Source organism: Somniosus microcephalus, chromosome 13 (genome assembly GCF_052327205.1).
Source record: "Somniosus microcephalus isolate GS21.2 chromosome 13, FLI_Smic_1.0, whole genome shotgun sequence".
NCBI lineage: Eukaryota > Metazoa > Chordata > Chondrichthyes > Squaliformes > Somniosidae > Somniosus > Somniosus microcephalus.
The window spans coordinates 17217396-17233574 of NC_140999.1; the positions used below are offsets into that span (position 1 = coordinate 17217396).

The 16179-nt window shown below is 46.6% G+C and overlaps 1 protein-coding gene across 14 annotated transcripts in view; it reads left to right on the forward strand.

Annotated features, from left to right (window-relative positions):
• The window catches only part of LOC147108095 (transducin-like enhancer protein 4), a 227664-nt gene extending 214521 nt beyond the window's left edge, over window positions 1-13143 (forward strand). For all 14 annotated transcript variants that reach the window (XM_086004567.1, XM_086004564.1, XM_086004562.1 and 11 more), the window contains 3 exons: window positions 4267-4417; window positions 9183-9259; window positions 11646-13143. In XM_086004567.1, coding sequence (XP_085860693.1) covers window positions 4267-4417; window positions 9183-9259; window positions 11646-11753 — 336 coding nt within the window. In that variant the 3' untranslated portion in view covers window positions 11754-13143. The remainder of the gene's footprint in view (window positions 1-4266; window positions 4418-9182; window positions 9260-11645) is intronic.
• Window positions 13144-16179: the final 3036 nt, after the last annotated feature.

Sequence of the window (16179 nt, forward strand, 5' to 3'; positions counted from 1 at the left end):
GCGGGGGGCGCTAATGTGTTCAAACTGCAGGAAACTTTGTGCTATCCGGAGGTGAGCTATCCGGCAATCTGGAGCCACCGGCAAAAATCAGCAGCCGTTTTTTATTCTTTTTGTTTGTTTTTTTTTGAACAGTCAAGCTGTGCAAGGTCTGTAGTTATAGCAACAGCTTCAGCTACAGAGCTTGAGGGCCACACCCGAGTGTTTAGAAGCTGTTGCTAGGCTGTTGTTGAGGTAACGGCAGCAGCTCGGTCTCGTGGGTGCCGGATAGCACAAAGTTTCCTGTAATCGGTTTTGATGGTGTTGTTGAAGGAGGAATGTTGTCCGGGATACTAGTGAAATTCCCTGCTCTTCTCAAATAGAGCCGGGCGATCTATCACATCCTGTACTGCCGGGTGTGGGAAACTTTACTCTCTGGTCCATTTGAACTCCTAAAATACCGATAGTACAATTAGAGATTCCAAAGAACTGTAGACGTTTCGAGCACAGAAAGAAAGACTTGCATTTATATAGCGCCTTTCACAACCTCAGGATTTTCCAAAGCGCTTTACAGCCAATGAAGTATTTTTAGAGTGTAGTCACTGTTGTAATGTGCGAAACGCGGCTGCCAATTTTGCGCACAGCAAGCTCCCTCATACAGCAAGGTGATAATGACCAGATAATCTGTTTTTTTAGTTATGTTGACTGAGGAATAAATATTGGCCAGGACACCGGGAAGAACTCCTCTGCTCTTCACAGAATCACAGAAACCCCACAGTGCAGATAGAGGCCATTTCGGCCCATCGAGCCTGCACCGACACATATCCCACCTGATCCCCGTAACCCCTACACCAACACATATCCCACCCTATCCCCCTAACACTAAGGGTCAATTTTTATCATAGCCAATCAACCTAACCCGCACATCTTTGGACTGTGGGAGGAAACCGGAGCACCCGGAGAAAACCCACGCAAACACGGGGAGAATGTGCAAACTCCACACAGACAGTCACCCGAGGCCGGATTCGAACCCGGGTCCCTGGCACTGTGAGGCAACAGTGCTAACCACTATGCCACCGTGCTTCGAAATAGTGCCGCGGGATCTTTTACGTCCACCCGAGAGAGCAGACAGGGCCTCGGTTTAACGTCTCATCCAAAAGACAGCAGCTCCCACAGTGCAGCACTCGCTCAGCACTGCACTGTGGGTGTCAGCCTAGATTTTTGTGCTCAAGTCTCTGGAGTGGGACTTGAACCCTTAACCTAGTCATAAAGACAATTATGTCTGTGAGCAATCCAAAACTAATCTCACTGCCTTGCTTTCTCTCAATAGCCCTGCATCTTCCTCTCCATCCATCCTGACAGCTAGCCACTCTCCATTTACCCCCCTTCCCTTAAAAGATACAATGGTTTCTAACTCAACTGCTTCCCTGTGGCAACAAGTGTCTGTAAAGTAATTTCTCGTAACCCCTCTCCTCACTCTCTTCGTTCCAAACTTGTGTTGCATCTGGAGATTGTTGTGAACTCTGTAACACTAGGGTGAAGTTCTGGTTGTTACCATTTTGTCAGCGATGGTGGAAATGGTGAGAGCTATTTGAAGTGATAAATTAAGTGTGTCACAGGAGATTCAGAAGTATTGGCTTAAATGCAGTTCTTTTCTATTGAGGTAATATGCTGAATAACCCAACGATAACACTGTGTTAATTGATATTTGTCCTGTGTGGCTCAATGGGACAGTTTAACACCCTCTTATCATCTGATGCAAACCTGCTGTGAAGATGTGTTAATAACCTGAGGTCTCAAAGCACATTTGCAAAACTGCAAGACTATTTGCAGGAGCAGAAAGCTTAGCGCAGAGATGTGCAGCCTACACCAGGGCTTTCTGTGTGTCAGTGTGTGTTGGTGTCTTTTGACAAAAAAAACCCAAGAGGAACATGTGCCTCAATCTCTCGGGTCACACCGCAATATTTGTAACACGAAAGCTTCCGCATTTCTAGGTCGGTGCGGTTTTAACCTCCGTAACACAAGGGCAACGACAGCCCTTGTATAAACTGACCAATTGAGCTGCAGAGGATGGATAACAAACAATTCATCAATGTGCTCACTCGGTTTATTTAGTCTGTTGGCCACATGTTGCAGCATGGGAAAAATCCCACTTCAACCAATACACATATTTAACGAAACAGAGATAATTCTGACAAAGGGTCTACACCCAAAATGTCTTATCTGTTTACAGATCCTGATCCATCAAGATCTGCTATGCATTGAGAACATTTTCTATTTTTATCTCAGCTTTCAGTTTCTTTCTATGGGGTTAATTTTGACTTTGGGCGAAAGTGTAAAACGGGCGATATTGATTCAGCCGCCCATTACACACTTCTCCCAGTTTTTATTTCCATTGACCAATCCATCAATGGAGCGGGCGACGGATCTGACACCGCCCATTTCACACTTATCGGCCAAGGTCAAAATGGCCCCCATGTCTCTTTAATAGAATCATAGAATGGTTACAGCACGGAAGGCGGCCATTCGGCCCATCGAGCCCGTGCCGACTCTCAGTTAGTCCCACTCCTCTGCCCTTTCCCCGTAGCCTGCCAATTTTTTTCTTTCAGCTACTTATCCAACTCCTTTTTGAAAGATAAGATTGAGTCTGCCTCCACCACCCTTTCAGGCAGTGCATTCCAGATCGCAACCACTCGCTGCGTAAAAAAGTTTTTTCTTACGTTGCCTTTGGTTCTTTTGCCAATCACCTTAAATCTGTGTCCTCTGGTTCTCGACCCCTCCGCCAGTGGGAACAGTTTCTCTCTATCTATTCTGTCCAGACACCTCATGATTTTGAACACCTCTATCAAATCTCCTCTCAATCTTCTCTGCTGCAAGGTGAACAACCCCACTCTCGAGTCTATCAACGCAACTGAAGTCCCTCATTCCTGGAACCATTCTCGTAAATCTTTTCTGCACTCTCTCTAAGTCCTTCACATCCTTCCTAAAGTGTGGTGCCCAGAATTGGACACAGTACTCCAGTTGGGGCCGAACCAGTGATTTATACAGGTTCACCATAATTTCCACACTTTTGTACTCTATGGGGGAAAAATTCAGTTGTTTGCACCTCCCGTTAGTGCCTTAAGAGGGCGCTAATGGGGCGCAAAGCAACTAGTGCCCGGGCGCGGCGATGTTTGCGCCGCTTGCAAAATTAACTAGACCTTTTGTGGCAGGGCTAAACATTACCGCTACGATCTCCTGTGCCAGCAGATCGTGACGTCAGTCGAGTGCGCAACGCCCCGTTAGCGCCCCGGACCGGATATTGAGTGGCGCCCCCTGCATTACCGCCTGCCGCTAGCAACGACAGGTTGAGGGGAGCGTTTTGCAGTCAGAAAGGGACTGGGGGAGCGCTATTTAAAGGCGACCGCTTCCTGCCTTTTTTTGTTGGTGACATTTTTGCACCACGCATTCTGAGAGAGAGAGAGAGAGACTTCTGGAGAGATTCAACGCTGTGTGAAGGAGTTTTGGGTACTGAGCAGCACTTTGCAGGTTTATTTTGATTTGCCCTTCCTTGCTTCGCCAGCGCTCTGAGGTAGCACCTCGCTCCTCGGCCTTTGCGCCTTAAGACATGTGTGAAGCGCCTGATTTAGCGCTCCAATCACCTCCAGGGGCGATAAAAGCCAAGTTTGCCGTCAGAGACGATAATTAGCACCAGGCGCTAAACTTTGCGCACGGTCGATAATGGCACCCCAAACGGGGCGATGCTGAATTTTCCCCCCTGTACCTCTATTTATGAAGCCCAGGATCCCGTAAGCTTTTCTGACTGCTTTCTCAACCTTCAACGATTTGTGCACATATACCCCCGGTCTCTCTGTTAGTGCACCCACTTTAAGATTGTACTATTTAGTTTATATTGCCTCTCCTCATTCTTTCTACTGCGTTAAATTTCATCTGCCACGTATCCGCCCATTTCACCAGCTTGTTTATGTCTTCCTGAAGTGTATCACTATCCTCCTCACTGTTCACTATACTGTACTTCCAAGTTTTGTGTCATCTGCAAATTTTGAAATTATGTCCTGTACACCCACGTCCAAGTCATTAATATATTTCAAGAAAAGCAGTGGTCCAAGAACCGACCCCTGGGGAACACCAGTGTATACCTTCCTCCAGTCTGAAAAATAACCGTTCACCGCTAATATGTGCTGTAAATGACCTTTAGGGTCAGTGCACTGATATTGGAAAGGAACTTGCTGGATAACAAGATGTCAATCGGTGAACCCACTGCTAGAAACCCTATTGATTGTGTTTCAGATTTTCTCCCTGGGGTACTGCCCGACCGGGGAGTGGCTAGCTGTCGGAATGGAGAGCAGCAACGTCGAAGTTTTACACGTCAACAAGCCGGACAAATACCAGCTTCACCTACACGAGAGCTGTGTGCTGTCGCTCAAGTTCGCCTGTTGCGGTAAGAAATAGTCCAAGCTGTTCAGTTGCAGCATTGTATGAAACTGTACAAGAGATGCTGAATAGTGTTTACAGGAGTGTTGTATCTGTGTGAGCCCCTTTCTGCCTGTCGCTGCTCTAAGAAAGAAAGAAAGACTTTCATTTATGTGGTGCTTTTCACAACCGCCAGACGTCCCAAAGCACTTTACAGTGCTTTTTGAAGTGTAGTCATTGTTGTAATGTAGGAAACGTGGCAGCCAATTTGTGCACAGCAAGCTCCCACAAACAGCAATGTGATATTGACCAGATTTCTTTTAGTGATGCTGATTGAGGGATAAATATTGGCCAGGACACCGGAGATAACTCCCCTGCTATTCTTCAAAGTAGTGCCATGGGATCTTTTACGTCCACCTGAGAGAGTAGACGGGGCCTCGGTTTAACGTCTCATCCTAAAGATGTCACCTCCGACAGTGCAGCACCCCCTCAGAACTGCACTGGAGTGTCAACATGGAATGTTTTTGTGCTCAAGTCCCTGGAGTGGGACTTGAACCCACGACCTTCTATACTTAGAGGCGAGGGTGCTACCCACTGAGCCACAGCGGACACGCAATGCTCTGGCATTGTAATGTTCTATATTCCACTTTAAAAAAATTAATTCCTAGGATATGGGCATCGCTAGCAAGGTCAGCATTTATTGACCATCCCTCGTTGCCCTTGAGAAGGTGGTGGTGAGCCGCCTTCTTGAACCGCTGCAGTCTGTGTGGTGAAGGTGTTCCCACAGTGCTGTTAGGTAGGCAGTTCCAGGATTTTGATCCAATGACAATGCAGGAACAATGATATATGGCCAAGTCAGGATGGTGTGCGACTTGGAGGGGAACTTGGAGGTGGTGGTGTTCCCATGCGCCTCCTACCCTTGTCCTTCTAGGTGGTAGAGGTCGCGGGTTTGGGAGGTGCTGTCGAAGAAGCCTTGGCGAGTTGCTGCAGTGAATCCTGTAGGTAGTGCACACTGCAGACAAGGTGGAGGGAGTGGATGTTTAAGCTGGTGGATGGGCCGTCGATCAATCAGACTGCTTTGTCCCTGGAAAGTGTCGAGCTTATTGAGTGTTGTTGCAGCTGCACCCATCCAGACATCTTCCTGTATCACATTACAACGTTCCACCAAGAAACTTCACCCTGCCATATTGGCGGCATTAGCACGAGATAGGAGCATCAACGGGAAAGCTTTGAAAATGCTAAAAGCTGGATGTGCTATTTGAAATGATGTTTAACGCTCCTTTATAATGGAAGGTGGAGCTGGTTTCAGTGGAATCTGTTCCATAACGATGCAGTTGCCTTGTTGCTAAATCTGAGGGAAGCTTAAACATATCAACATAACCTGCTGGGCAAAGTGTTGCAGGAAGTGTGTACTGTACACAGGAATTTAATATGTACAGACTTAACATTCATGTAGCTAACTCCTGTTCAAAAGCCAGCATTAGCGCTGATGCGATGGGTCAGTTGGCTGTAATGTTCTATGATCCTGACCAAAATTCCTACCAACACCACCACAAGTAGATTGGCTGATAATTCATCTTATTGCTGTTTGTAGGATCATACTGTGTCCAAAATGACGACCCTGTTCGCCTACGTTACATCAGTCAGCGCAATTCAAAGCGCCTCATTAATATGAACGACGCACTCTGGGATCTATCTGAAAGAGGCGACCAGCAAGTTCTTTCTTCTCTTTAGAGTCAAAAGCCATGAACATGACATGAAAGCACGCGTTTAAGTGAAATTACTATAATGACTACAGAGTTACATTTTAGACCCTGCCATTTTAGCCAGATCCTTCCTTGATGGCAGGGAAGTGAGTGGGACATCTATTCAGGCCAGCAATTCCAAAAATTCCATTTACGGTCAGATTCAAAATAGCCTACCCTGTAAGGTGAAAAAGGCATGGGAGTGTGTTCAAGCTGTGACACACTTGGGGTCTGGGTGACTCTGGCAGTGTGTTCAAGTTGTGACACACTCGGGGTCTGGGTGACTCCAGTGTGTTCATGCTGTGACACACTCAGGGTCTGGGTGACTCTAGTGTGTTCAAGCTGTGACACACTCGGGGTCTGGGTGACTCTGGCAGTGTGTTCAAGCTGTGACACACTCGGGGTCTGGGTGACTCCAGTGTGTTCATGCTGTGATACACTCGGGGTCTGGATGGCTCTAGTGTTTTCAAGCTGTGACGCACTCGGGGTCTGGGTGACTCTGGCAGTGTGTTCAAGCTGTGACACACTCGGGGTCTGGGTGACTCTAGTGTGTTCAAGCTGTGACACACTCGGGGTCTGGGTGACTCCAGTGTGTTTATGCTGTGATACACTCAGGGTCTGGATGGCTCTAGTGTTTTCAAGCTGTGACACACTCGGGGTCTGGGTGACTCTAGTGTGTTCAAGCTGTGACACACTCGGGGTCTGGGTGACTCTAGTGTGTTCAAGCTGTGACACACTTGGGGTCTGGGTGACTCTAGCGTGTTTAAGCTGTGACACACTCGGGGTCTGGGTGACTCTGGTGTGTTCAAGCTGTGACTCACTCGGGGTCTGGATGACACTAGTGTGTTCATGCTGTGACACACCCGGGGTCTGGGTGACTCTAGTGTGTTCAAGCTGTGACTCACTCGGGGTCTGGGTGACTCTAGTGTGTTCAAGCTGTGACACACTCGGGGTCTGGGTGACTCTAGTGTGTTCATGCTGTGACACACTCGGGATCTGGGTGACTCTAGTGTGTTCAAGCTGTGACACACTCGGGGTCTGGGTGACTCTAGTGTGTTCAAGCTGTGACACACTTGGGGTCTGGGTGACTCTAGCGTGTTTAAGCTGTGACACACTCGGGGTCTGGGTGACTCTGGTGTGTTCAAGCTGTGACTCACTCGGGGTCTGGATGACACTAGTGTGTTCATGCTGTGACACACCCGGGGTCTGGGTGACTCTAGTGTGTTCAAGCTGTGACTCACTCGGGGTCTGGGTGACTCTAGTGTGTTCAAGCTGTGACACACTCGGGGTCTGGGTGACTCTAGTGTGTTCATGCTGTGACACACTCGGGATCTGGGTGACTCTAGTGTGTTCAAGCTGTGACACTCGGGGTCTGGGTGACTCTAGTGTGTTCAAGCTGTGACACACTCGGGGTCTGGGTGACTAGTGTGTTCAAGCTGTGACACACTCGGGGTCTTGGTGACTCTAGTGTGTTCAAGCTGTGACTCACTCGGGGTCTGGGTGACTCTAGTGTGTTCAAGCTGTGACACACTCGGGGTCTTGGTGACTCTAGTGTGTTCAAGCTGTGACACACTCGGGGTCTGGGTGACTCTAGTGTGTTCAAGCTGTGACACACTCGGGGTCTGGGTGACTCTAGTGTGTTCAAGCTGTGACACACAGTAAGACTTTCAATGACTGTCGTGTGTTCAAAGTAATAAACTGAGGATTTCAATGACTGGCTGCGTGTGCAAACTGACACACACTGAGGGTGTAATTGACGCCATAGTGTATTCTAACCGTGATACACACTGATGGTTCGATTGACCCTGGCAGTGTGTTCAAACTGTGACAGACCCTCGAGGTTCACATGACTCTTGTAAATTGTTGGCACTTCACTGCCATGGTTTACGGTGCTTTCCAAACCTGATTGTTTTCCAGCCGTTCTGTATTCTCTGTGTGCTTGATAAGTGGACAGTTCGAAGCATTGAGGCCCTTTTAAGCATCTTTACTGACAATGAAAATCCCTCACCCTGGCACACTGCCAATGTGAAAGCTCGCTCCTTTGGCCACAGGGGGTTTGTTAGCAGGTTCAGGAGAATTTCCCTCCTCCTCGCACACAAATAGATGACTTTAGCAGTCAATTTTAATGAAGTGTTTGCTCCAGATTTCAGGGAAATGGCTCCCTCGTGTACATCCCACACAGGGCCCCTGCTACTCTTCTCAAACCTCCTGTTCCTTTAAATCCTAATGCAGCCCTTGAGTGAGTTGCTGAGGCAATGTAAGTGCAGGCCTGATCTGATCTCACTGTTGGTCTCCAGAGGACAGCAGGTTGGTGTCTTGAAAATGCTGCTCTTACAACTCTCCTCTTCACAGCCAAAAACAATCTGAGGCCTGTAGCCGGCCTTGGCCAGACACCATAGTAAAAAAAAAGACTTGCATTTCTATAGCGCCTAACACAACCTCAGGACGTCTCAAAGCACTTTACAGCCATTGAAGCACTTCTGAAGTGTCGCCACTGTTGTAATGTAGGAAACGCGGCAGCCAGTTTGTGCACAGCAAGCTCCCACAAACAGCAATGTGATACTGACCAGATAATCTGTTTTTTTTAGTGGTGTTGGTTGAGGGATAAATATTGGTCAGGACACCCGGGAGAACTCCCCTGCTCTCTTTCGAAATAGTGCCGTGGGATCTTTTATGTCCACCCGAGAGGGCAGACGGGGCCTCGGTTCAAACATCTCATCCAAAAGACGGCACTTCCGACAGTGCAGCACTCCCTCAGTTACTGCACTGGGAGTGTCAGCCTAGATTTTGCATTCAAGTCCCTGGAGTGGGACTTGAACCCACAACCTTCTGATTTAGGCGCGAGAGAGTGCTGCCCACTGAGCCACGGTGGACAGGCAGAGCTGGTATACTGTCTCAGGACTGGTATACTGTCTCAGGACTGCAGTGTAAACAGGCTGTTACTTCAGTGATCAAACCAATGTTCTTAATTGTAAAGAAACACATTGCAAAATAAACATTTTAAAAACAAATCACAGTATAAGTTATTGGTTTGATTTTGTTTTTCAGGTAAATGGTTTGTAAGCACTGGGAAGGACAACCTCCTGAATGCTTGGAGGACTCCATATGGGGCCAGTATATTCCAGGTACCGACTGATTTTTTTGTCTTTGAGTTATTCACTAATATTTAGGACCATAGTTCTAACAAGGCTCTTGTTTGAGGACCGTTCTCGGGAATGCTCCAGCACGCTGTCCAGTGAATTGTTGAGACGTGGACCTGTGCGTGTGGATTTTCCACATGGCCAACTCTTAATTTCAAACGTGCTAGCTTCCGGAGTTTCCAATTGGTCCTTTCAGTTGATGGTGGGCGAGCCTGATCTCTATCTGCTCAACTGTTGTTCTAATACTGACAGCAACAAGGGAACAGAACTGAGTCCCAGATCCATTAACATGCCCCACAGCCAAGTAGGTCATGAAAGCAGGCCCAGAAACAAATGGAGCAGTAAGTCTGCTAAGAATATCGAATAATGGTGAAGTAGATCCCCACTGTTGTAAATACTACTGTTCGAAACAGCTAATTTGAGAATTAAAGAAACAGCACACTTTAATACAGCACTTATCCTTCAAAACTATATTCTTGTCAAGTTCCTATATAACAAAATAGAAATGACTAATTTGTTGCCTAATTATACTGTACTGTATTCATTAGATTTGTACCAACATATGTCCTGCGGCAAAATTTGCCACCAACGGCTTATGTTTTTTGTCTCATTGAAATGTATTTCCCCCCCCCCACCCCCAGCCCATGTAGCAGGCTTCGCGGAGGTCCAGGGTGACCCGACCTTCGATTCTTTTGCCCTCTCTCCTTAAAGAGATAGCTCTTAAACTTGCAATCGGCATTCCTTGGCTGCTATGCCAAGATCACAGCTCACAATAATTGGCGATGTGGGCATCAATCTGTGGCCTGGCATTTCATGTTGGCATGACGGAGGACCAGAAGTATGAGGCAGGAGAGAAAAATAATAATAACGCTGAGCCAGCGCCATTGTCGATTACTTTTAATTGTTGAGGTTCCGAAGTTCAAATACAGCTTTTTATCACTGTGCCCACTGGGGAACACCAAATCCATGACCACTTGGGTTTGAAACTGTCCGTGGTTGGGAAGATAACTGTCCGTGGTTGGGAAGATAAGGAGGAAAGCAGTACGAGGCCACTGGTGGGGGGCGGGGGGGGGCTGGTGGACTCGAGCGCAGTAACTGGATGGCGAACAGTCCTGTTTTGCTTTCACCACACACACGGTGTTGGAATACATCGAACAGACTGCCCACGGAGGTGATCGTGCTGCTGGCAACCGGAAGAGGGAACCGGACAGAAGTTTAGCAGAGGAAGCGATTGTTGGGTCTGGGGATTTATGATTGGCCAAATGAACCACAGTCAGTGAGCGCAGCGTGATAGGACGTTCTCACAACAGCGGAACTGGGCCACCTTAGCTCGTGTATATCTGCGCCCCAATCTTGTGAAAATACTATTTATATAACCCAGGAGCAATGGCAGCTCCAATTTTGCTAATCTTATGTGGAAATAGATTATTCCCAGAATTATGACCTGGATTTTAACTACCAGCAGGAAACTGCACCAGCTGGTTCATTTCCCGCCCGCCCGCAGCAGAATAAGATTTGGCCGATTCTAATGGCCGAGCCTCATTTATGGTCTCTTCTGTCCCGGGCAACATTCCCGCTAAGCTGCCTGGCCGCACAGCGGTCCGGAGGTCCTGCGCAGGCCGCTCACCGCTTTCTACAGGGAGCAAACCGCGCATGCACAAAAATTTGAATGGGCCACGGACCCTGCACTAAAAAATTAGGGGGAACATTGGTCCTGGGTTGTTCTGAAAGGAAAGTTGCAGCAGCTTCCCTGCCCAGGCCTGAGTTAAAATGGCATCTGTAAAGAAGGACCCCATCAACTTTGGGGGGTGGGGGGTGTCCCCACTGCCTGCTTAAGAGAGCAGGTTAAAATCGTAAAATAGACACAGAAAATGCTGGAAATACTCAGTAGGTCAAGCAGCATCTGTGGAGCAAGAAACAGAGTTAATGTTTCAGGTCGATGACCTTTCATCAGAACTGGAAAAAGTTAAGAGATGTAACAGATTTTAAGCAAGTGCAGGGGCAGGGAAAGTGGGCGGGGGGAGGGGAGGAGAGGAAAGAACAAAAGCGAAGGTCTGTGATAGGATAGAAGGCAGGAGAGACTAAATGACAAAAGGTATGGTTGTACAAAGCAAAAGGAGATGGTAATGGGACAAGTAAAGAAACAAAAGAGGAGTCTAGAAGAGGTGTAAATGGCAATGGCAGAATCATCATCATCAACAGCTGCCATGTGAAAAAATAAGGGCTGAGGTTATTGTCTGAAATTGTTGTTGGGAGGGAGAAGAAAAGAACCCTCCAAAAAATGACAGTGATTTATATGGTCAGAGACAAATATGTTTTTCACAACTTGAGTTACTGAGACCGCATTTGATGTGTTTTTTGTTTTGCCAAGTCAAAGGAATCGTCTTCAGTGTTGAGCTGCGACATTTCAGTGGACGACAAGTACATTGTTACTGGCTCAGGGGACAAGAAGGCTACAGTCTATGAAGTGATTTACTGAGCCGCAACCCTTGGCCAGCAAGACATCTAAAGGGACACCAAGCTGTTAATGGACATTGGATTTAACTCGGGACAAGTTAAGGACAACGACAGCTACTGCCAAAGCAGACTGCATTTGTGCTGTTAAAAGCTGCAATATACTATAGAGCGAAACCTTCAGATATATTTAGGCAAAAAAAAAGACACACCTGGGTCGTTCGTCTTGTTTATACAACATAGTGAATCGTAATTGTGAAAAATGTACATATTTTTGAAAAAAAGTTGGTTTCGCGATGGATTGTGTAGCAACAAAATGATCATTCATCGACAAAGTCCTTTCTTTTATACTGTCTTTACCTTCAGGAAGCAGGGTTCCTGCTGACAGCCTTCTACTTCTGTTTGACCGCATCCAACACTGTATAGGGGACAAATGCACTGTGTAGAACTACTTTCTGTGATTTAAGCGATAGTCTCCATGTGAAGTGCTGAACGTCAGTGTCAGAGTAGCATCTCTAATTCTAGCATTGGTTTCTTTTTTTCCGTTTCATAAAACTTGTGCCACATACACACACACCAGTGCAGGGCATTGCTCTACAAGGCATTACCAAAGGGATAAAAATTGCTATTAAACTCCTAACTTGTACTGTGACCACTTTTCATCTCGTTTCCACTCAGCCACTATTCATGCTGACGTCTCACCTGGATTTGCAATGGGATAAGGGTTGTAGAAAAGGCTCCTTTGTGGTTACAGCATTCATTTGTGCTTCACAACCTCAACCAACAGGAAGCAGCCCATTGAGGTGAATGTGTCAGTTCCCTCCCACTCCAGTGAGGATACCCTAGACACCCAACGCAACCAAGAATCAGCCTTTGATACCCAATGGAGTCAAATTCAAATGACACTCACCATTGCTACCCACCCATATTTAATTAGTGGGAGTGAGATTTGTCACCCCACCCCATCCAAACCACTTCGTAGAAAATTTGAATTCTGTGAATGTCAGTAAGTCATTTTCTGGAGAATTACTTTGTGTAGAACCGTGCTTTGGCTGAACAGATGCTAAAAAGTGCTGTTCCAAGAGAATTGGGATCAATGCATCGTCACAGCGAGAAACCCTGTGGAACACGTGAAGTGGGTACGTACCTGTGCAGAGCCAGGGGAGGAAGACCGGTGAAGTAGTGTCCTCCTTAGTGTGTGACTCAAGGAAATTGGTTAAGGAAAGGTGAACAGAGGGACTGAGTGTGTGCTGTACTATAATATATTGCAGCTTCAAAAAAAATAATGTTTTTGCACATAAATGTGCATTTCAAGAACAAGCTTCTCTTTTGTACAGGTCTATGTAAGTGAGTGACTGTAGAACCCTGCTGTATAGTAAAGTAAAAAAAGCCCATTAAACATGCACTGCTCTGCACATCACTGTACCTGTCTTTTGAGTGTTCCATGACTGAACAGGAAAAGTTAGAAATATACTGGGTTTAAAAAGGAAAAACATTTTATTTATATAATTAGTGATTCAAACAAACTCACAAAAGCAATGCTTAGGTTAAAAGTTGAGAATCAATTGGTCAGTCCTGGATGGGCCAGTTTGTGAAGTGGACATTACAATGTAGTTGTCTAAATGGAAGTCTATCCCCCAAATAATAGAAACATAGAAGATAAGAACAGGAGTAGGCCATTCGGCCCTTCGAGCCTGCTCCGCCATTCAACGAGATCATGGCTGATCATCCAAACCCTAGCACCCAGTCCCTACACCGACAGCCATCCCACCCAAGCCCTATCCCCGTAACCCCATGTATTTAATCCCCCCTAACACTAAGGGCCAATTTTTTATTTTATTTTTTATCATGGCCAATCAACCTAACCCGCACATCTTTGGACTGTGGGAGGAAACCGGAGCACCCGGAGGAAACCCACACAAACACGGGGAGAATGTGCAAACTCCACACAGACAGTCACCCGAGGCCGGATTTGAACCCGGGTCCCTGGCGCTGTGAGGCAACAGTGCCAACCACTATGCCACCGTGCCATAATGGACTAGACTTGTTTGCAGACATGTACGTTTGTGGCCAGTTTTGAGCGCCATTCTCCCATAATCCATCCAAATATTATGTATCAGTTGCCAAAGGGGTTCTGCCCCCCCCCTTATATACATATGTGCCTCACCAAACCAAGGGCCATTAGGGTTGGAAAAGCGTCACGGGAAGTAAAGCATTTGGCAAAATGCATGGTCGTCTTCATTGGGGGGGGGGGGGGGGGGGGGGGAAGTTGGAGAAACAACTGTCCACCCCAACTACCCCTCTCCCGGATGGGAGACAATTACCTTTGTGGATCCTGGAATCAATGGGCGGGGGGGGGGGGGGGGGGGTGGTGAAGAATCTGAGAGTGGCCTTTTGGGGCACAAGAGGAAGGAGAGTGCATGGTGGAGTTCTGGGTTGCATTGCTATTTGAACAGAGAAGAGTGGAGGAGGAGAGACCATTCAAGAACTAGTTCTGGACTGTCTCGCAGCAGGGACCAGGGAGTTGGGGCATGGAAGTGACTGCGTTTTCGGGAAGTGATGGATCTGTTGATTTGACATAAAACTGTGACATTTATCACTTGTGAAACATAAGTTTACAATGAAATTTCTCTGCTCTTCAAAAGGTGCCACGGGTGCTTTGACAGCCACCCAAAAAGTTGGGGGGGGGTGGAGTGGAGGGGAAGAAAGGGGCCTCTGTTTAATGGCTCATCTAAAAGAAGGCACGTGACAATGCAGCACTCCCTCAGTACTGTACTGGTGTATCAGACTTCATGTGCTCAAGTCTTGCAGTGCAGCTTGAACCTATGACTACATAGGATATACAGCACAGAAACAGGCCATTCGGCCCACCCAGTTCATGCCGGCGTTTATGCTCCACTCGAGTCTCCTCCCGTCTTTCCTCATCTAACTATCAGCATAACCCTCTATTCCCTTCTCCCTCATATGCTTACCTAACCGCCCCTTAAATGCATCTATACTAGTCGCTTCAACCACTGCCCGTGGTAGCGAGTTCCACATTCTCATCACTCTTTGGGTAAAGAATTTTCTTCTGAATTCCCTATTTGATTTCTTGGTGACTAGCTTATATTTTGAGGCCTCTAGTTATGCTCTTCCCCACAAGTGGAAACACACTCTGAATCCACTCTATCAAAACCTTGCATGATATTAAAGATCTGTTAGGTCACCCCTCAGCCTTCTCTTTTCAAGAGACCCAGCCTGTTCATCCTTTCCTGATATGTATACCCTCGCATTTCTGATATCATCCTTGTAAATCTTCTCTGCAGCCTCTCCAGTGCCTCTATATCCTTTTTATAATATGGCGACCAGACTGTACACAGTACAGCAAGTGTGGTCTAACCAAGGATCGATAAAAGTTTAGCATAACTTCACAATTCTAACCCTCTAGAAATAAACCCTAGTGCTTGGTTTGCTTTTTTTTTTTAAATGGCCTTGTTAACCTGTCGATACTTTGTGATTTGTACTCAGAGAACCCTTTGTTCCTCTACCCCATTTAGATTCTTATTTTCCAAGTAATGTGACCTCCCTATTTTTCTTACCAAAATGTAATACCTCACATTTGTGTTGAATTTCATTTGCCAATTATATGCCCATTCTGCAAGTTTATTAATGTCATCTTGTAATTTGTTGCAGTCCTCCTCGCTATTTACTATCCCCCCCAATTTGGTGTCATCTGCAAATTTAGAAAGTGTTTTTGATTCCAAAGGTGAACAGTGATCCCAGCACTGATCCTTGTGGAACACCACTTCCCACCTTCTGCCACTCTGCATAGTTACCCTTTACCCCTACTCTCTGCCTTCTGTCTTGAAGCCAGCCAGCTATCCAGTCTGCTACTTGTCCCCTGACTCCACATTCTCTGACCTTGTTCATTAGTCTATTATGTGGTACCTTATCGAAGGCCTTTTGAAAATCTAGATAAATTACATCTACTGCATTACCCTTGTCTACTCTCAGTTACCTCTTCAAAAAATTAAATTAGGTTGGTTAAGCAAGACTTTCCCTTTTGAAATCCATGCCGACTATTTATTATATTTTTGGTTTCTGGATGTTCTTCCATTTTCTCCTTTAGTAGGGATTCCATTATTTTTCCTACGACCGATGTTAAGCCGATTGGTCTAGAGTTCCCTGGACATGTTCTATCTCCCTTCTTAAATATAGGTATTACATTAGCTATCCACCAGTCATCTGGCACTACACCTTTTTCTAACGAATTACTAAATATGTGTAGTAATGCCTCTGCTATCTCTTCCCTAGAGTCATAGAGTGTTATACAGCACAGAAAGAGGCCCTTCGGCCAGTCACGTCCACGCCGGCCATCAAGCCCTGTCTATTCTAATCCCATTTTCCAGCACTTGGTCCGTAGCCTTGTATGCTATGGTGTTTCAAGTGCTCATCTAAATGCTTCTTGAATG